The following is a 19,137-nucleotide window of genomic DNA, read 5'->3' on the forward strand; positions in this document are numbered from 1 at the left end:
GCAGATACCCACCCAGACCCAAGTCCAATTTGAGCACTTCAGCAACTACTGTACTACGACTGTGGATTTTACTCATCCTTCCGGATCTGCGATGAATCACAGAGCTCCTTAGGGCTTGGTGCCCAGTCACACCAGGAACTCTGCCCTATACTCTGTACTGGGGTGAATTTCTCCAGGTCAGTGATGACGTATCGCAAGGATCGTAAGCAGGAGAGGAGATGCTGATATCTCTCCTTCCGCTCCCCGATCTTTTCCCAAGTCCCTCCTCCTATCATTCCCGCTTGCTTTGAGTGGAGGGGAAACATTCTGCTTGATGACTGCTACGGAGACCGAATAAAGTTTTGGGTCACGTGCTTATTTGCTGAGCAGGTGCAATGAACGTCTTTCATTCCTTCCCACATTGGGGAAAAGAAAAAAAATAATAAACCCTCATCTCCACCTTCCCTTCTTCATCACTTCCTTCTTCTTTGAGGACTCCCGGTCCACACTGAAAAGCAGTCGGGCGCGAGCGGACACTTACGCTCGGACTGCAGCCGCTCCCAGCCCGCGTTCGCCCCCGGCCCCGCTCCGCCGCCGCGGCGCCCCGAGTCCCCCCACCGCCTGGAGCTGCCAAAGGTGGACGCCCAGCGCCCTGCGGGCCCGCACTCACCGGCTCCCGCCGCCCAACCAGCCCCTCTCGGACCCCGGCGCCGAACACACCACGCACGTCGCAGGCGCCCACAGCTCGGTATCTCCCGAAGGCCCGCGCGCCGGGGGCAGGGCTAGCGACGCACGACCTTTGACCCGCACGCGTCTCTGTTGCCGCCGGAAGCCGGCGCCGCGTCTGTCTCCTGGGCTCCTGCGGTTGCCTTGACTACGGAGGGCGCGGTGGAACGGGGGAAGCTGCGAGTTTGTAGGAGCCGAGGAGCCGGGAGCATGAGGACCTGGTGTCTGTGTCAGATTTGTACTTGCGGGTAAGGAACGGCCGGCGTGGCGGCTGCCGGGCTCGGAAGTGAGCTAGAGCCGCGGTGGGGAACGAAGCCCTCAGAGTGGCCGCCCCGCGGAGGTGCGGGGACCCGGGCGCAGCGACATCCCCACTTATTCCCTGGTCCCCGAATGCTGGCCGCCAGCTATCTCGGGTTAAGCAGTTCTGCTTTGTGGGCTCCTGGCACTTTCCAGGTGGCGCTAGTGATAAAGAACCCGCCTGCCAATGCAGGAGACCCAGGAGACGAGGTTCCATCCCTAGTTTGTGAAGATCCCCTGGAGGAGGGCACAGCAACCTACTCCAGTGTTCTTGCCTGGAGAATCCCATGGACAGAGGAGCCTGGCGGGCTACGGTCCATAGGATCGCAAACACGATTAAAACGACTTTTCACGCACGCATGCATTTGTGGGCTCCCATCCAGGGGCGCAAACTCCAATGCCATCCTGCTGGGGGATTTATGTGCCTGTGCAGCAGCGGCCGGAGGTCAGGCTAAGTGGGGGAGATCTGATTCGACCGGAAGAGTGTATGCCCCACACTATTTTAAAAATTAATAAAAGGAAACAGAATAGAACGGTGTGCAAGTCGATGAGTTTTCGATACGTGTTACGCTTTCTTTTATCCCTTGCTTTCTTTTTTTCCCCACCCCTGTCTGACCGATATTTTCTTTCCCAAGCCCATCCAGCCTGCGCTCCTTTGGAATCTGACTTCCTGAAACCTAGAATTGGTCAGTGAGTCCTGCCTGACAACCTCCCATCACCTAAGAAATAGTCTTCTCCTCCTCAACTTCCCTGTTGACCCAGGGATTAGATCACTCAATGAATACTATGTCAGCCCTGTGGTATTGTAATCTCCTCCAAAGGAAAGACACTTAGAATGTTGATAAAGCAGTTTTCCCCTTAGTTTCATGGTAAACGTTTATAATTAATAATCCAGTGTGGATTAAAAGATAAATTGACATTTGAGGACTTGATTCATATTTGAAAACCCTGATGTGCACAAAAATTATTTCTACTCTTTCATTTCTATCCAACCCAAGTCCCTTTCCCATCCAGCTGTCAGGAATTTTCAGTCTTCATGATGTTGGAGGATCCCTTTTCTTCAGGCAGTTAAATGATCCAGGGAACTGAGGCATTGCCAAAGCAAGAGGAATCTTCTCTGGGCTTTAAACATTGATAATGCTTCCCACTGTCATGTCTCTTGCTGAAGTTCTAAGAATCCCCTCAGCAGTGGTGCCACCCCAACTTTCAAGTGTATGTTTGTGGTACAAGAATCTTGGCAAAGCCGGGAGCCACTATTGAAGGGTTCACCTGACCAACTCTTGAGATCTGGCCACCACCTGCAACTGTGATAGAGTGGGGCAACAATCCCTGCTCTTCTAAGAGAACAAACTCATTGATGTTTCAATACACTGCCTCTGTCTATCAGGATCAAGATTGTTGGGCCCCTTTGGGAAATTTTGACCTGTGTCTGTTACTTTTTCATCTTGCTATTTTAATCTTTTTTTTTCCTACTATGTAACTAAAAATTTCCAAATGTCTATTTCCTTATCAGTCAAAACTGCCATCTATTATATTTTCCTCTGCAGTGTGCACATACAATTGCTCATGTGAGTTAAACTGTGATGAGTTTTTAATGTTTGCATAGGCGACATCATTGTCCACGTGGAACCACAAGGATTTATGAAAATTCTGGCGGGTCTTGTGCCACAACTGAATATTTGGAAAAATATCCTACATATGGCAGTGTTCTTCCACCTCAGAGTCTGAAGCCCAAGGAAGAATTTCGAGCATATCGTGACAAGATGGAAGGAATAACAACATTTAAGTAAATATCAAGAAACAATTTGCTTTACTTATTTTTTCACCACTCTCCTGGTTTTAATAAAGTTTTCCTTAAACTATTTAGTTGATTTAAGTTGAACCAATCTAAAAAGCAAGAAACTGGTTGAGTCAAAACTTGAGAAAACCAGAAAGATGAGAACTAAGCTAAAATGACAAAAATGAGAATGTAGAAGGGAAATATAAAAAGTTCTGTTGATTTCTTTTTTAACCTAAAATCTCTGTGTTTGTCTGCTTTCCAATGTGACCAGAATGCAATAACTTCCTAAGGGTTATGTTTGTATCTACTCCAGCTTTTGCATCTCTGATCTGTTTTCTAACTTTAGGTGACCAAGATGACCTCTTTCTTTTTTTAATTTTATTTTTCACTGAAGTATAGTTGATTTGTAATGTTGTCCCAATCTCTGCTGTACAGCAAAGTGGCTCGGTTATACACTTACAGACATTGCTTTTTTAACATTGTTTTCCATCACAGGATATTGAATATAGTCCCTGTGCTATACAGTAGGACCTTGTTGTTTATCCATCCAATAGATTAATATAATAGACTACAACCTGCTAATCCGAAACTCCCAGTTTTTCCCTCCCCTACGCCCTTGGCAACCACCAGGCTGTACTCTGTGAGTCTGTTTTTGTTTTATAGATAGGTTCATTTTTGCCATATTGTAGATCCCACATACAAGTTATATGGTACTTGTCTTTTTCTTTCTGACTTACTTCACTTACTTATGATAATCTTTAGTTGCACTCATGCTGCTGCGAATGACATTATTTCATTCCTTTTTATGGCTGAGTAGCATTCCATTGTGTATATATGTACCACAAGGTCTTTATCCATTCATCTGTCACTGGACATTTGTTTCCATGTCTTGGCTATTGTGAATAGTGCTGCTGTGAACATAGGGATGGTGCATATATCTTTTTGAATTATAGTTTTGTTGGACATATGCCTGGGAGTGGGACTGCTGGATAATATGGTAGTTCTATTTTAGTTTTTTGAGGAGCCTCCATACTGTTTTCCACAGTGGCTGTACCAGCTGACATTCCTACTAACAGTAGAGGAGAGTTCCCTTTTCTCCACATCCTCTCCAGCATTTGTTATTTACAGACTTTTTAATGATGACCATTCTGACTAATGTGAAGTGATACCTCTTTGTAGTTTTGATTTGAGTTTCTCCAATAATTAGTGATGTTGAGCAAGATGACCTTTTTAAAATGCATATCCAATCTTATCACCTCCCTGCTAAAACTGCTCTTGTATTTTCCCATTATATTTAATATAGGATCAAATCCCTTCGTTGCTTAGTCCCCACTTTCTTCTCTGATTTACTTTCACTGTAATGCCCTTTGCACTCTTCCGGTTATATCCCATAGGACATTTTTCATTTCTTGAATGTACTAAATTTCCCTTGTCACATAGCCTTCCAAGATACTATTTTACCTGCCTGAAATTCTTCCTGCATCTTACCCTAGTTTATATTGGTTCAACCTATGGATCTCAACTCAATTATTACTCTGAAAAGCCTTCTCTGACACTCAGTTTTTGGTGAGGTAAAAGTCCCCTATATAAGTTCTCAAAGTATCTGCCTGTTATTTATCATTAGATTAGTCTCAGTGAAAGCAGGAACTGTGTGTCTTCTTATCTCAGCATTCTGTTTCCAGAAACCTGTTACATGCCTACTAGCTCATAGTAGGTGCTCAATATTTATTCAGTGTGTGAAAGACAGAAAAGTTCTTTTAAGCCTCAACTTTTCACTTGGCTCAGCACTTTTGATCTCTTTGTATCTCTGTAAATTCAATTATTTTCTTTATTCTGTTGATGTGCACACTATATTCAAGGCACAATCTAAGGCATTAAAAAATATCAATAAACATAAGTTCTTGCTTTCAAGGAACTCGTACATCAGATTTCTATAATTTAGGGTTTTTAAAATGCTCTCGAACAATGTTAACTTTTAGTATTATCCATTTTCATTTCAAAGAAAGATCATTTTACTTACATAGCAAACTTTTAGTCCAATACTTTTACCTTTTAACATTTCAGGCAACTCTTGTGGTTCCCTCTGTAGGTGTGTGGCTCTTCCAGAAATGTGAAGATATTCCATAGTCCTCAGACTTTTGTGTGATTTGGAATCATCAAGAAAGGTTATAGTTATAGGTTCCAGACCACCACCTAAAATAGTCAGTAGCTAATGGAGTGGATTCCAGGAATACGCATTTTTAACCAGCAACACTGGTGATTCTGTTGCTACAGACTCAATGCAGTGGGCAGGTCCTGGACTGTCCACTGGCTCTGATGTGGAATGGAAAGAAGGGCTTCCCCACCACCGTTTATAGTCTTGTGACTATAAACGGCTCCCAAGCAAAAATCAGACAAGCAAAATAATCCCAGATCGTAGTCAATGAGATGAAGGAACTAAGCAGCTGGTTGAGATAGAGCCAAGGGGAGAGGTTGCTCCTTTTTTCTCCACCTCTACTCCTTTCTTCCTTGATGCCTTAGTGATTCATAATGGAGATTTGAAATAAAGTTCACAATATTCATATTTGTTGAATAAAGATTTTGCATTTAACCAACTCTAAAAAATGAAGAAAGTTTAACCTGCCACATGTTTCTTTAAAAAAGTCAATTGCTTTTCAGTTCTGGGTTTTCTCCATTGCCTTGTTCAAGTAGCCTTAATAGTAAAAATAAAATAAAACTAAATGCAGATTCAAATATACCAACAAAACAAAACCTTCCATTTCTTAAATCATCTTTCCACTTAGTAAAACACTAGATCTTTTCTTTGTATTTTGGGAATTAGCAGTATAGTGGCTCAGATGGTAAAGAATCTGCCTGCAGGAGGCTTGGGTTCGATCCCCTGGGTCGGGAAGATTCCCTGGAGAAGGAAATGGCAACCCAATCCAGTATTTTTGCCTGGGAAATCCCATGGACAGAGGAGCCTGACGGGCCGCAGTCCATGGGTTGCATAGAAGTTGGGCACAACTTAGCAACTAACAACAGAAGTATTTCCAAGGACCACATTCAGAGGATTTGGAACTCTTGCTTGACTCCCTCATGTTGACGATGTTGACTAGGCAGCAGATAGCAGCTGATTCATCTGCACAATTAAAAACTAATGTGTCATTCTGTTCTATACTTTACTGTAGGAAGAGACTGTAAAGAGCAGATGTCTGGACTTGTACAGGACTTCTGGTCCTTTGGAGGATTACAGTTGTAGCACAATCAATGACAGCCAGGGTTGGCAGGAAGGCTGCTCTGAAAGTCTGAGTCCAGACACGTCCAGTGTTTTAGGATATATCAGATGAGTAAGAGTGCATTTACTCTTCCCTACGCCTCCATAGAAAGTTGCTTTGGGTTTGGAGGTAAACTTTCTAAAATGTAACTAGTCTAACAAGAAATTAAGACTTCTAAGATTTCTCTGTCCTCTCCCTGATTCTTCCACTTCCTGCTTGCATTTTAGCCTGTTCCTCTCTAGCTGGTATTTGGAAAGAGCAAAGAACAATTCAGGTATCTGGAGAAGCAGAGGTATGTGATGTCCTCTGTTGTTCATCCTCTAAATAGTATTTCTCGAGCCTTTGTTAAGTGTCAGGTGCTATGCTTGGTGCCTGGGATACAGTGATGAGCGGGAACAGTCCTGATCTCTGTGCTTAGAGACACTGCAGTCTAGTGGAGGTGGCAATCAAAAACATCATTCAGAATGAGTATAAAATTGCAACAGTGATCAAATCTAGGAAGGGTAGGCACCAGGTAACTTGAGAGCCAGAATAAGAGGCTTGACTTTATCAGGGAAACGAGAATGATCTAAAATCTGAAGGCTGTAAAGCACTTAACTGGATTAAGAATGTAAGAAAGTGCTTTCCAAGCAGAGAGCAGCATGAAACAGGAAGGAGAAGGCCAGCAGGGGCAGAGGAAGCATGAGGTGAGTTGAAGCTACTGGAAGGGGCCATGCTGTTTCTTCTATAGCCTTAGGGAAGTAAGAAGCCACTGAGGGTTTCTTTTGGGTGGGTGTGTGTGTGTGTTGCAGGGGGTATGAAAAGATTGGAGAGTGAACTAGTGAGTGAGTTTAGGAAGCTACTGAACTGATGTGGATGAGCTATTACAAAAGCTTAGAATATCAGGGTGGTGGATGAGACAGGGAAAAGCAGTTAGATTTAGGAAAGATTTAGGAGAAAAAGCTGATAGGAGGTGGTGATAAACTAAATTTAAGAGGGAGGTGAGGCATGAAGGGGCTTCCCAGGTGGCGCCAATGATAAAGGAACCTGCCTGCCATTGCAGGAGACATACAAGACAACGGATTCAGTCCCGTGAGGCATGAAGGGTCAGTTTAGGTTCCTGACTGTGCAGCTGAGGAAGCGGTGGTGCCATTCACTAAAACAAGGAACAAGCAAAAGAGGCCAGATTTGTTGGGGAGAAATATTTTGATTGGGGTATAGTATGTTTTGAGGTCCGTTAACTATCTGAGAGGCCTTGTGAAAACTGGTCTGGATCTAAGAGGAGTGGTCTAAGCAGAGATGTAAGTTTGAGAGGCATTTGCATCTAGTTAGTGATGGCAGCTGTGGGTGTGGAGGAGCTGTGCTCAGGAGGGAACATGGGATGAGCAGAGCAGAGTGTGCAGACCCAAGGGCAGAGGAACTCTAGCACTTCATGCCTGAGTCTAGGAGGGTGAAGCGACATAGGAGACTGAGAAGAAATAATGAGGACGACAGGGAGAAAGAGATTTCCATAAAAGAATGGTCAATAATGAAAGCTACTACTGGAGAGCTCTGGTAAGATGAGGACTAAGGTCCACATAGAAGTCACTCTGGACCTTGAAGCTATACTAGAGAGGGCTGTGCAGTGGATTGACAGGGGTGAGTTAACAAATCTAAGAAAGTTACACTGTGAACAGAGAAGGGATTCAGTGAGTTTTGTTTTGGGGAGGTTATGACCGCATACAGAGAATACTGATTAGTTAAAAAATGGTTTGAATAAATCATAAAGTAAGTGACCACAGCCAAAAGAAAAGAAATGCCAATAGAAGTGTCAATAGAAAGTCAATGCCAAAGAAACGAAAGCAATTTGGAAGACTTTTAGTAATAGTAGTAGTAATCAAAATAATCACTTTATGTGTACAAAACAGTCATGTGTATGCTGTACATGCATATATGTGCCAGTCCTTAAAACAACCCTGGATGAGGTAGATGACATTATGGTTCTATTTTATAAGTAAGGAAACTGGAACAGACAGGTGAAGTTATCCAATATAATACATGTGGTGGTCTTAACAGTCCAAGTCTGTGGTCTTCTCCAATTCAACAGACAGCCTCAGTGTCTGCAATAATATAATGTTTATCAAATGCCCAGGGTGGCCAGGGTACCCTATGACCCCCATCCCTGGCAAGCACTGCTGGGGGATCAGAAGATGAGTAAGACTTACATGCTATGAATATGATTGATGTCTAAAGGCCAGAGTCAGATGTACATGACTCCTTTAACTGATTATTTAATGATGAGCAGGAAGACAGCATGACTCAACAAAAAGACAGCACACCCAAACAGTTCATTAGAGTCTTTAATAGGATGAATAAGGGTTTTGACAAAGTAGACCCAGGGGATAGAGTTAAAATTTTTTCAGATTCATTTAAACCTTTAACCTGTGATTTTCTTCCAGGTTAGACAAAAAATTCAATTCTTGGAAGATTTTATTTTATTTCTGTAAAATCCAATTAACCAATGATCCACTGTAAAGATGTTTGGAAAACTGGGATTAAAAAAAAATTTATTTTTCTTAAGATATTTAGTCACTGGGTAGGACATAAAGGAATTCAATAATCTCTTTCAAGTAGTTTACCAACCATCACCCTTTTAATATCTTCTAGACTTTTCTAGTGAAAGTCTTGAAAACTTTAATACTGAATTGAAAGAGTTAAAAATAAAAGAACCTGGGAGGCTATGTTTCAAACTTATATATTTCAGGTCGGATTATCGTCCTTATGAAATAGACAAACAGCCTCGCCATGCTCCAGAAGAATATAAACCAAAACAGGGGGTGATTGATCTTGGCACCACCTACAAACGGGATTTTAATTCTTACGAAGTGCATCCTGTGGTGATAGTTCGGCCTCTGGAGAGACAACAAGTTAAAAAAGGAAAGCTGGACACTGTCCCAACCTATAAAGGTAACTTGCCATTTCCAAAATTAAAGAGCCAAAAAACAAAAACTTAACCTTCAGCTTTGACATCCAACATCAAATCGCAATTCTGACAGATTGCCAAACTTAAATCTCCAAGGCTTAGGAGAAAACTTCTCTTCTGTCAAAATAATATTGTATAGTGAGGAAAAAAGACCATTTGCTTGATTGAGAGTTAAGAGACCTGGGTTCCTGTCCAAATTCAGCCACTTAGTTTTCTTTATCTCAACCCATGAAAACAAAAGACACTACTGAAAAAACATTATGTCCATTTGTCACATTATGCCATTTTGAGTTGGCACTTCTCCTTTCCTCCCAGTATGAAACTACGGAGCATACTGCAGCCTTTGAGAAAGTCAAATAAATAGCAACCCTCTTTACCATTCAAGTTCTAAACCAACCAAAAGAGTTAGAGGGAGAGAACCAAAATATTGCCTTTTATACTGATAAAGGCTGGGATAAAGGATGATACTTACCTCTGTTAGCAGATGGTCCCTGATACTGAACTTCAGAATAAAACAGGCGTGTTCACCCAGTCAGACAATGTTGGATCTTCACAGGCCACCTGCTCCTCTAGGCCCTCCAGCATGGAATACCTTCTGCCTGCTGGCAACCAACTGCAGGGAGGAAGGGGCTGGACGACGTGTGACCAGTTTCTTTCCAAAAATCAGTCTGGTCTTACAACACTGTTGCTTTGAGCAGTTCTTTATTTTCCAACAATAGGCTAACTGGTTAGTTCATACTATTTCTATATTTTTTGTTAATAATGTAATTGCATATTTAGGCTTACAATCTTTTCACTCATATGTGATATAACTGAATGGCTATGTCCTATGAAACCTTTTTATAAAAGTGATGCCATCCACAATAACAGTAATGATTTATATTTTAAATAGATAATAACTGAATACATGCTTACTCTTTAAACATCACTCTTAGCAGTTTAATGGGTAAGTAAAGTGTATGTTCCCTGGAAAAGGAAATGACAACCTACTCCAGTATTCTTGCCTGGGAAATCCCATGGACAGAGGAGCCTGGTGGGCTACAGTCCATGGGGTCACAAAAGAATCACCCTTTTTAAGACTGAATGACTAAACAACACAGTATATGGAATTAGTGTATTATGATCTATAAGTCAGCTCAGTAGGGAGATCAGGAATAATGTTCTTTGTTTTGTTTTGTTGTTTTAAGCTGTGAGCATATAAGATACCATACAAGGAACAAATTTTTAAGACAACACCTACAGTGAACATATCAGGGCTTCCCTGATAGCTCAGTTGGTACAGAATCTGCCTGCAATGCAGGAGACCCAAGTTCGATTCCTGGGTCAGGAAGATCTGCTGGAGAAGGGATAGGCTACCCACTCCAGTATTCTTGGGCTTCCCTTGTCCTTCAGCTGGTAAAGAATCCATCTGCAATGTGGGAGACCTGTTTTGGAACGATCCCCTGGAGAAGAGAAAGGCTACTCACTCCAGTATTCTGGCCTACAGAACTCCACGGACTGTAGGGTTGCAAAGAGTCAGACATGACTGAGTAACTTTCCCAAAGATTTTCATATACAATGAACAAATATATTTTTATAATCTAATATAGCATATAGTAATTGCTAAGATACATATTAATTGGTATGCATAGGAGATAATGTATTACATAGTAATTTGACATAAAACTGGTGAAATATTTGTACTGGGTCTTTTAAACAACCATAGTAAGATTGTCTTCTTTTTTTTCCTCCATAAAGTTTACTTAAAATACAATAATACTGATAATCCTTGATGCCTTGACTATTTACAGGTAACATACACACACGTGCACACACACTCACACATCCAATACTAGTTCTGGCTTCTCATTACCCGGGCTTCCTATAGATTCACGTACTTCAACTCCCATAACCCAATGTTGAGGATTCCTGGCCTACAGGAACCTGAGTTCCTTCTGGCCTCCTCTCTCCTGATCTTTCCTAGTGAGGAAAAGTTATCCTTGTATTTCAGGGTTGGGGGCATGAGACAAGAAAACCTATGGGCCAAGGGGACATGTTACCATCCTGTGTGATGACCACACTACAGGCTCTGTAGATCCCTCCATAAGGACAGATCTGTAGCTGACGAGGAATCAGAATGGGAAGAGCCTCTCACTATAACCTAAAGTTAGAGAATAGAGGGCAGATGGAAATGGAATGTGATTAAAAACAAAAAACTATAGGATAGTGAGAAGGGCGTCATCTAGATTCTGGAGATGTGGCTCTATGGAACTGGTGACTCTTAGACAGAAATATATCTGCCCCCAGCAGCCTTGATTTAGAAACTTATTCAGACTAAAGTGTACATAAAGAAAATAGGTCAGTATATGATTTGATAAATACTTTTTAGGGATTACTCTTCTGTGTGCCAGGCACTACAAGGAATAGAGATCTGAATGGAGCAGGGTTGTTGACATTTAGAAACTTTATAGTTGAGGGAAAAAGAAAGCAATATAGCATGAAAAATTAAATAGTCATACAAGAAATAAATGAAATATCAAAAGGAGGGGGAATGATTCACTAGAAAATTTATGAAACAACTAGTGCTATAAAAATTTAGACTGAACAAGTGATATCTATCACTGCAGGCTAGTCTGAGAATGCATCAGAGACTAGGAAGTATTGATGTATGGAAAGAGGAGGGACATCCTAAAAGCTAGGGTGAGATAAGCAAAAAGTCATAAAGCCAGAAAAATAAAAGGGTATTCAGTGAACACGGTGTGAACCAGGGAATTTCAGGATCTGAGTGACTGGTGTCTAATTCCAAAAACATAGGTTATGATTGTGATGTTTTGGTTGTCAGACTGAGGAGCTTAATATTTTTCTAGTAGCCACTAAAATTTTTTGAGTTCTGCTACCAGATAGGATATAGTAGATGGCAGAAAGCCATAACCTCCACTGAAACAGCTAAAAACATACATAAATTTTTAAAAATCTTTTTTTAAATAGAAGCAAAGAATTAAATTTACAGAAATGGAGGAGCCCTTCCTAGATGAGCTGAGGTGGCCAACTGTTCACTCCTCTGGAAGCATCTGTCAAGTCTAGGCAAGGCTGAAGATTGGGGTGGCATAAGCAGGGGACTCTTCTAGGGGGAAGGGAAATCAGTGGAGAACCTCACACATAGGCAGGTATGACAGATTAGAATCTATAAGTACCCCAGATGCAGGGCTGGTTTCTCTTGTGGGGTGTTTGCTAAGTGTTGAGGGGGCATGGTGGGCTAGAAGGCTAGGCTAGAAAGAGCTCACAGAAATGTCCCACAGTCTCCCTTGGGAACAGGTGCTTGGAAGACAAAGCCCCACTAGAATGAAGGCAAAGCTACAAACACATCACAGGTCTTGTCCGAAGAAATTCGTAATTAGAGGAAGACTTTGTCTAATTAAAGATGTCACTGAATGCCAGTCTCGCTCAGTTCCTGAGTGGATCACGGTGGTCTGCCCCACATCCTATCTGCCCAACAGAAGGAAGAGGAAGCTGTCTTCTGTTGAAAGTAACACTGATTTTAGTTTCTATGATTTGCTTATGCATAACGTCCAGCATATAATAAAACCTTATAGGACCTATGAAGAATCAGGAAGTATTTGAAGAGATAATGATCAAAGAATTTCCAAATTTGGTGAAGGAATTCAGGCCACAGATTCAAGCAGCTTATCAAACTGCAAAATAAACACAAAGCCATGACTGGCAACTGTCATCAAACTTCTGAAAACCAAGTAAAGATAACTTCTTAGAGGTAGTAAGAGCAAAACCACACATTACAAAAGAAAAGTTAGAAACATACTTAACTTCACCAGAAACTATAGAAGCCTGAAGACAATGAATGACATCTTTAATGTTAAAAGGAAAAAAAAAATTGAGAATTTCAAACCCAGTGAATCTTAGAATTCTATATGTAGTGAAAATATCCTTCAAAATAACGTAAAATAAAGAGGTTTTTCAGTTCAGTTCAGTTGGTCAGTCATGTCTGACTCTTTGCGACCCCATGAATCGCAGCACGCCAGGCCTCCCTGTCCATCACCAACTCCCGGAGTTCACTCAGACTCACGACCATCGAGTCAGTGATGCCATCCAGCCATCTCATCCTCTGTCATCCCGTTCTCCTGCCTCCAATGCCTCCCAGCATCAGAGTCTTTTCCAATGAGTCAACTCTTTGCATGAGGTGGCGGGGAAGGAAAAAAAAAGGAGAAAATTTGTTAGTAGCAGATACATACTACAAAAGTAATTAAAGGAAGTTCTTCAGGTTGAAGGAAAATGATTCCAGAGAGAAGCATGGAGAGCAGCAATCAATTAGTCTGTAAAGAGAAAAACAGTAGAGAAAATTGATGAAATGAACTGCTGATTCTGTTAAAAGATAACAAAGTTGAATAACCCTAACCACAATAACCAAGGAGAAAAATAAGAAGAGAAGACACTAACTACAAATATCAAGAATGAAATAAGGATCTTGCTGTAAACCCTATAGAACCTTATTTTACAATATTTTTTCTTCTATTTCCTTATTCTTATTTTCGATGATTTCATCAGGTTGCTACTCATTGCATGATTGCCTCAGATGGAAAAACTTAATTTAGATAGTTAAATAAATAGGATTTGAAAATGACTGGAAACAGAGAGAAGGGAGTGAGGGAGAGAAAATTAACTGGATGAAATCTTTACATGAGATGGCAAATTCAAAAGTGTTTTATTGTTGTGTTATTTAGGGAAAATGAGTTTGAGCAAGATGGTGAACTCAGTTGGGGCAAACTAAGTTTCAATTTACCTCTTGGACATTTGAATAGAGATTGTCTAGGAGGAAGACAGATATGTTGGTTTGGATTTCAAGGGAAGTCTGGAGTAGAGATTCAAGTTTGGGAGTCATCAACTTACAGGTAGGATTAAAACTGTGGGACAAGTTTGATGATGTGTAGATTGAGAAAGAAAGGATGGAGCCCCCTGGCTTTATGAAAATTGGTCCCACATTCTTGGTGCCATAAGACAACACAGAGAACAGCGCCCCAACTACCAAGAGAAAGAAACTGCATATGCTGCGGAGGACTTTGGTCCTCAAAGAGGAACCCAGAACAGCTCACTGTGTAAGGATGGAGCTGGAGCTCTGCATCCGGCTGTTCATGATGAGCAAACACATGCAAGCACCTCATGCACTTAAAGCTGCTTAGAAGAAAGCAAACTTCCCATCTAAACTGAATGGCCCTCATCTAACACATGCAGTACTGCAGTTGCCAAATGACCAGATGCATTGTTAGATGTAGACGGCATTATGTTTGATTTTTTTCCATAAGTGTCATAAGATACTAAGAACCAATGATATTAATAAAGACCATGATGTTTTAAAGGTATTGCTAGTGTTATTAATAAATATTATAGGAAAACAATAAATTTCCAGACATATGAGCATAGGGATATTTAAAAGAGGCGAACCAATTTTCTGCAGATCTCTGGAATTAATACATTGCTATCAAACCTCATCTCTCTAAATTTTTGCTTCCTTTTTGAAAACCAAACTTTTTTGGTAAGGAAGAATATTATTCTCTTCTATTTAGTTTCTCTCATGAAATTAACATCTTTTTTTGTAGACATTTTGGCAACAAAGGATCTCCCTGTATGTTTATATTGAACCATAGACTTTCCATTAACATCCTCTGGTTTCCTTTTGGTTACTGAAAAATAGTGCTATAATTTTATACTTGTAGCAAACAACAGAGATTCCTTCATGGTGACTCAAGAAAAAGCGAGTTTGTGGTAAAGCTTCATGTGACATGGAATTGGAAAACTATCGCGTGCAGAGGAAGCTTGAAGGAGAACTACCCCTTGCCCAGCCCACCACCGCCATGAGCTAGCTGGCTTTTCTCATAGCATCCTCACTCCCCTGGACACATCTTCTCTGATCGCCCTCCAAGGTCTCGCCTTCTCTGCCTATGTATCATGTCACTGTTTCCTCATGAGTCTGTTGCAAAGTCTTCAGCCCACCACAGCTCTCCAATTCTGCTCCATGGCACCTTTCACATTCTTCTCCCACATGCATCTGAATTTGTTTTCAAATGTAAGTTCACAAGACCAAGAATGTGCATGACCCAGATCATCTTTTCTTACGAGGTCTCTACTATCTGAAAGATTGCCTGCTCTTAGGTTATTCACTCTCATTCAAATATCAGTAGCTTGAAGGTGGTGGGAGTAATCATTATTTGGTCAAAAATGTGGCTATTTTGGCAGAAATGCCTGTGTCTGAGAAGTTTTTCTCTTCAAAAGAAGTATCCACAGAAGAAGCATTTGAACTTTTGCCTTTCCAAAACACACTGCATGGCCTTTAGCCTAGACTCTAATTCTTTATCATGTATATCTTCTGTCTCTTATAAATTATTTTTTGGTTTTAGAGATACGTATTTTGGGGTGAAGTCAATTCCATAGTATTTCTCAGCTTTCTCCCTTTCTCATCTAGAAACAGAAAGCCTAAATAAACCTCAGTTGAAATATAAGCACTTCAGTTTTCCATCCATGGTCTAGGTGAGCTGCAAGAAGAAGAATTAAGGTATTTAACACGAAATCCCAGGTTCAGCCCTGATGTTCATTTCTAAATTCCATACTTAGTCTCTCATACTTTAGAGAGCATTCAGTCTGGGCCCCTCACCTCCAGATCGAAGCCAGTGCTCTTCCTAGGGTAGTACAAGTTACCCTGGACCCTGTATATTTGCTCAGGGAGTCCTGTAGGCTTCCAGGGCTACAGTGGAGCTGAAGTTTTCTCTACTTTGAGGAGTCCCCCCAAAGTAAGGAGTAATATCCACATCACTCTTGCCCACACAGCAGGGCCCTTGGTTTTATGTTAATCCCTAGCTTTTATGCTTCACTTCAGCATGTTATAACAAAAATCCCAACCAGTTCCTGGGAACACAACCCTAATCTCCTAAATTCTGTCTTCACCCAAAACAACCTTTTCGGTTTTCAAAAACAACTAACAGTCAGGCTCAGATGTTCCATTCCCATGTTATATTAGAAGAATCTGAAAGTGGAAAGTTGTGTGTATTAAAGTGGGGAGATAGGAAGAGGAAAGTAGAAGTGAAGGGAAAAAGGAATAAATCTGAGGGGAGAACAGTGGAACTTCCTACTTAATTGGTGTTGCAATACCTAAAGGAAATGCAAGGACGGCAATGAGAGAAGTCAGTCACGATTTTTAGAAGGTGGTGGTGGTCTTCAGTATTTAAAAATGCTCTCTCTCTCTCTCTTAAATTTTCAAGATGATTATAGAGCTTGGGACATTCAGAAAAGTGAACTCTACAAGCCACAGCAAACTTACTATCCCCCTACTGTGAGATTTGGAAATTCAACAACATTTCAGGATGACTATGTCCCTCGGGAGATAAAGCCCAGACAAAGCTGTAAACCCAGCCCTGCGGTCGAACGCTCTACCATCCCCTTTAGCGGTAACACAAGTCATCGCCTGGATTATGTGCCTCATCGACCCGAATTCAAGTTGGCCAGGCTAAAAGACAGCTACAAGCCACCCGACCAGCCCTTGGAGGACCTCACAACTCACCGATGTGACTTTCAGGGTCTCGTCGGTGAAATGGCAAAGATCTGCAGACCTGCACACAGCAGAGTGGCCCAGGACGCTCCATTCGAAGGAAGCACCGAGTTCCGGGACAGTTTTCAAGAGTGGGCTCTCCCAGCACCGCAAGTACAGAAAGCGCCGGAGTACGTCCCTCCCGAGGGCACCATGCAGCTGGAGAGCACCACCCACCTCGACTATGTCCCGCATCAGGCCACGCGTGTGCTTCCTATCAGGCCTGCTTCTCGTAGGAGAAATCATAACTTTCCTTTCCAAGGAAAGAGCACCACGAAGCAAGATTTCCCAGCATGGGAAAGCTGCCGTCAGGGACTCATTAAGCAGGAGCCGCAGATCCACAGCCCATCTGGAAAATTCGATGGCCTGAGCACTTTCAGGTCTCACTACGTGCCCCATGAACTAATTCCCACCAAGAGCTGCAAACCTGCGGACGCTCCCTTGAAGAGGTCGCTTCCGTTTGATGAAGTCACCACGTACTCTCTGGAGTATATGCCCAAGAAACTGGAGACCTGCCCGGCTAGCTACCCTTCCCCTCCTGGCTACCTGTTTGAAACTACAAATTCCCGAGGTCATAAATTCTTCCGCAAGATCGCTCCGGCGGTGAAGGCCTTCCAGTTCTCAAATCACGTTTAAAAGGAAGTGGACTCACCGCATGTTGGCTTCTCAAGGACAAAATCAATTTTCTATAGTAGAAAGAAAAAAATTTTTAAGTGAAAACTAATCATTTTTAAAATTTTTAAACAAGAAATTTAGAAAATCTGTCAGAGGAAATCAGGATTTTAAAATCCATTTCGAATTAATATTTTAACCAAGATGGTTCTTTAGTATGTGTTTCTGAGACTTTAATTATGTACATTCCCATCAGAACTATTTTTAATCGCAACATACTGTTTGGTAACTTGTTTCAATCTATTATAATTTATACTTGTGTTTATACTTTTGTCAAGTATATGGTTATTCACATAGGTGTTATCATTCATCAAGTGCTTTAGGACTTTTCTAGAGCACCACGGAAAATGACACACGGATTCTTCTTTCAAGACAACAGTATTTTTCTCCTTAGACTTCAAGGCATCTACGAGGTGTTCCCTGAGTCAGGTTTTCATTGGTGGCTGTTAAGATGGCTGCACTGCTCCTCACAGGGTTCAGGTTAGTGAGAGGTACCCTCAGGGGGAAATCTAAGGCTGCGTGGGTTGGAAATCGAAGCACCCGCGTTCACAGTTCCAATGATGTTAATTTCTATTTGTGTTACCCTAGGCAAGTGACTCTTGCCTTTGAGTCTCAGTGTCTTCATTTGTAAAAGAATGCCTGCTCTGTCTACCTCACAGAAACTTTGCTCTGAGCATCAGGTCCTGTGATGCCTTGAAATCCACAAAGTAAGAGTGCAAACCAAGAATCAGGGGTTGTTCATAAGTCACCTAATCTCTTTTTGTACCTGTTCCTCCATTTTCGTATTAGGAGAATTCCCTACTCAATACTCCCTTTCTGGCCTGTAGCAAGGATTGTAGAATAACCTAACCTGCTTCAAGCTGATGAGGAGTATGATTTCTGAGAGGAGTCTTGCCCTCTAAAGCTTCACAAGCACCCTAGAAATTGTTACAGAGAATGGAGAGTGTGGGTAGGGGAATAATGTGGTTTGAATGACACTATTTCCAAAAAGGAAAAAGCATTTGCAGAAGTTTAGAGTATGACCAGCAGCTCTGAAGAAAATGTTCAGGGTAACCGCAGGCAGTTATGCACCCAATTGCCACTCCCAGAGTCAGTGCAGAAGAACCAGGCTCAGTATGAGCACAGTTATGTCCTCTTCTCCCTCCAGTGTGAAGAGCAATTCCAAGAAGGGAGGGAGGGAAGGAATGGTGGCAGCAAGTGAAGTAGACAGAACAGACTGTGTATATAAATGCTGAACATTCCCTAATGAATGAAACTGTCTCCCCCAACCCCAGCCATGCCATGCTGCACGTGGGATCTTAGTTCCCAGACCAGGGTTCGAACCCGTGCCCCCTGCATCAGAAGTGTGGTGTTCCAGCCACTGGATCGGCAGGGGAGTCCTATGAAATAAATTCTTATTGGGTGTTTTTTGGGGTAATATGATTTATTTTATCTTAAAAGTTTAGTTCTTGTAGTTTTAGAATTGTTTCAAAACATATATCCATAACTGAGAATAAGTCCATCAACATTTGGTTAAAGTATTTTTCATTATGTGGCAGTAATTTGTTTTTATTTACTTTTGTATTTATTAGGGGAAATTATGTTGAATTATATGTATCTAGTAATAAAGTATCACTAAATGAATTTTCATGAAATCATTTCTGCAACCAATTTTCTCTGGAAGAGACCTTGTTAAGAAAGTATTTTCTAGGTAAAAGTATACATAATTCACACACACACAGTCACACAACATTTTATTTTATTTTTTTTCTAAGTAACTTTTTTTTTTAATTTTAAAATCTTTAATTCTTACATGTGTTCCCAAACATGAAACCCCCTCCCACCTCCCTCCCCATAACATCTCAGTGGGTCATCCCCATGCACCAACCCCAAGCATGCTGTATCCTGCGTCAGACATAGACTGGCGATTCAATTCTTA

General features: G+C 41.5%; 2 protein-coding genes across 3 annotated transcripts in view; one reads left to right on the plus strand and one right to left on the minus strand.

The window, feature by feature from the left end:
* Positions 1-735, minus strand: part of EFL1 (elongation factor like GTPase 1) — a 111,632-nt gene extending 110,897 nt beyond the window's left edge. The window contains exon 1 of one of the 2 annotated variants that reach the window (XM_068990936.1): positions 650-735. The gene's annotated coding sequence lies outside the window, so the exon portion shown is untranslated. The remainder of the gene's footprint in view (positions 1-649) is intronic. The other variant, XM_068990937.1, reaches the window with a different exon arrangement.
* Positions 184-17,183, plus strand: SAXO2 (stabilizer of axonemal microtubules 2). Its single transcript, XM_068990958.1, has 6 exons — positions 184-202; positions 473-727; positions 812-953; positions 2,609-2,788; positions 8,759-8,961; positions 16,222-17,183. Exons 1-6 carry the CDS (start codon positions 184-186, stop codon positions 17,181-17,183), a joined length of 1,761 nt encoding a protein of 586 aa, XP_068847059.1.
* The last annotated feature ends 1,954 nt before the right edge of the window (positions 17,184-19,137 follow it).

This window comes from Capricornis sumatraensis, chromosome 19 (assembly GCF_032405125.1).
Source record: "Capricornis sumatraensis isolate serow.1 chromosome 19, serow.2, whole genome shotgun sequence".
NCBI classification, from domain to species: Eukaryota; Metazoa; Chordata; class Mammalia; order Artiodactyla; family Bovidae; genus Capricornis; species Capricornis sumatraensis.

Bases quoted from the DNA above. Each gene is read 5' to 3' on its own strand.
- SAXO2 (XM_068990958.1), top strand. The intron at 954-2,608 runs GTAAGGAACGGC...ATGTTTGCATAG, and splicing joins TGTCAGATTTGTACTTGCGG to GCGACATCATTGTCCACGTG. The intron at 8,962-16,221 runs GTAACTTGCCAT...TAAATTTTCAAG, and splicing joins CACTGTCCCAACCTATAAAG to ATGATTATAGAGCTTGGGAC.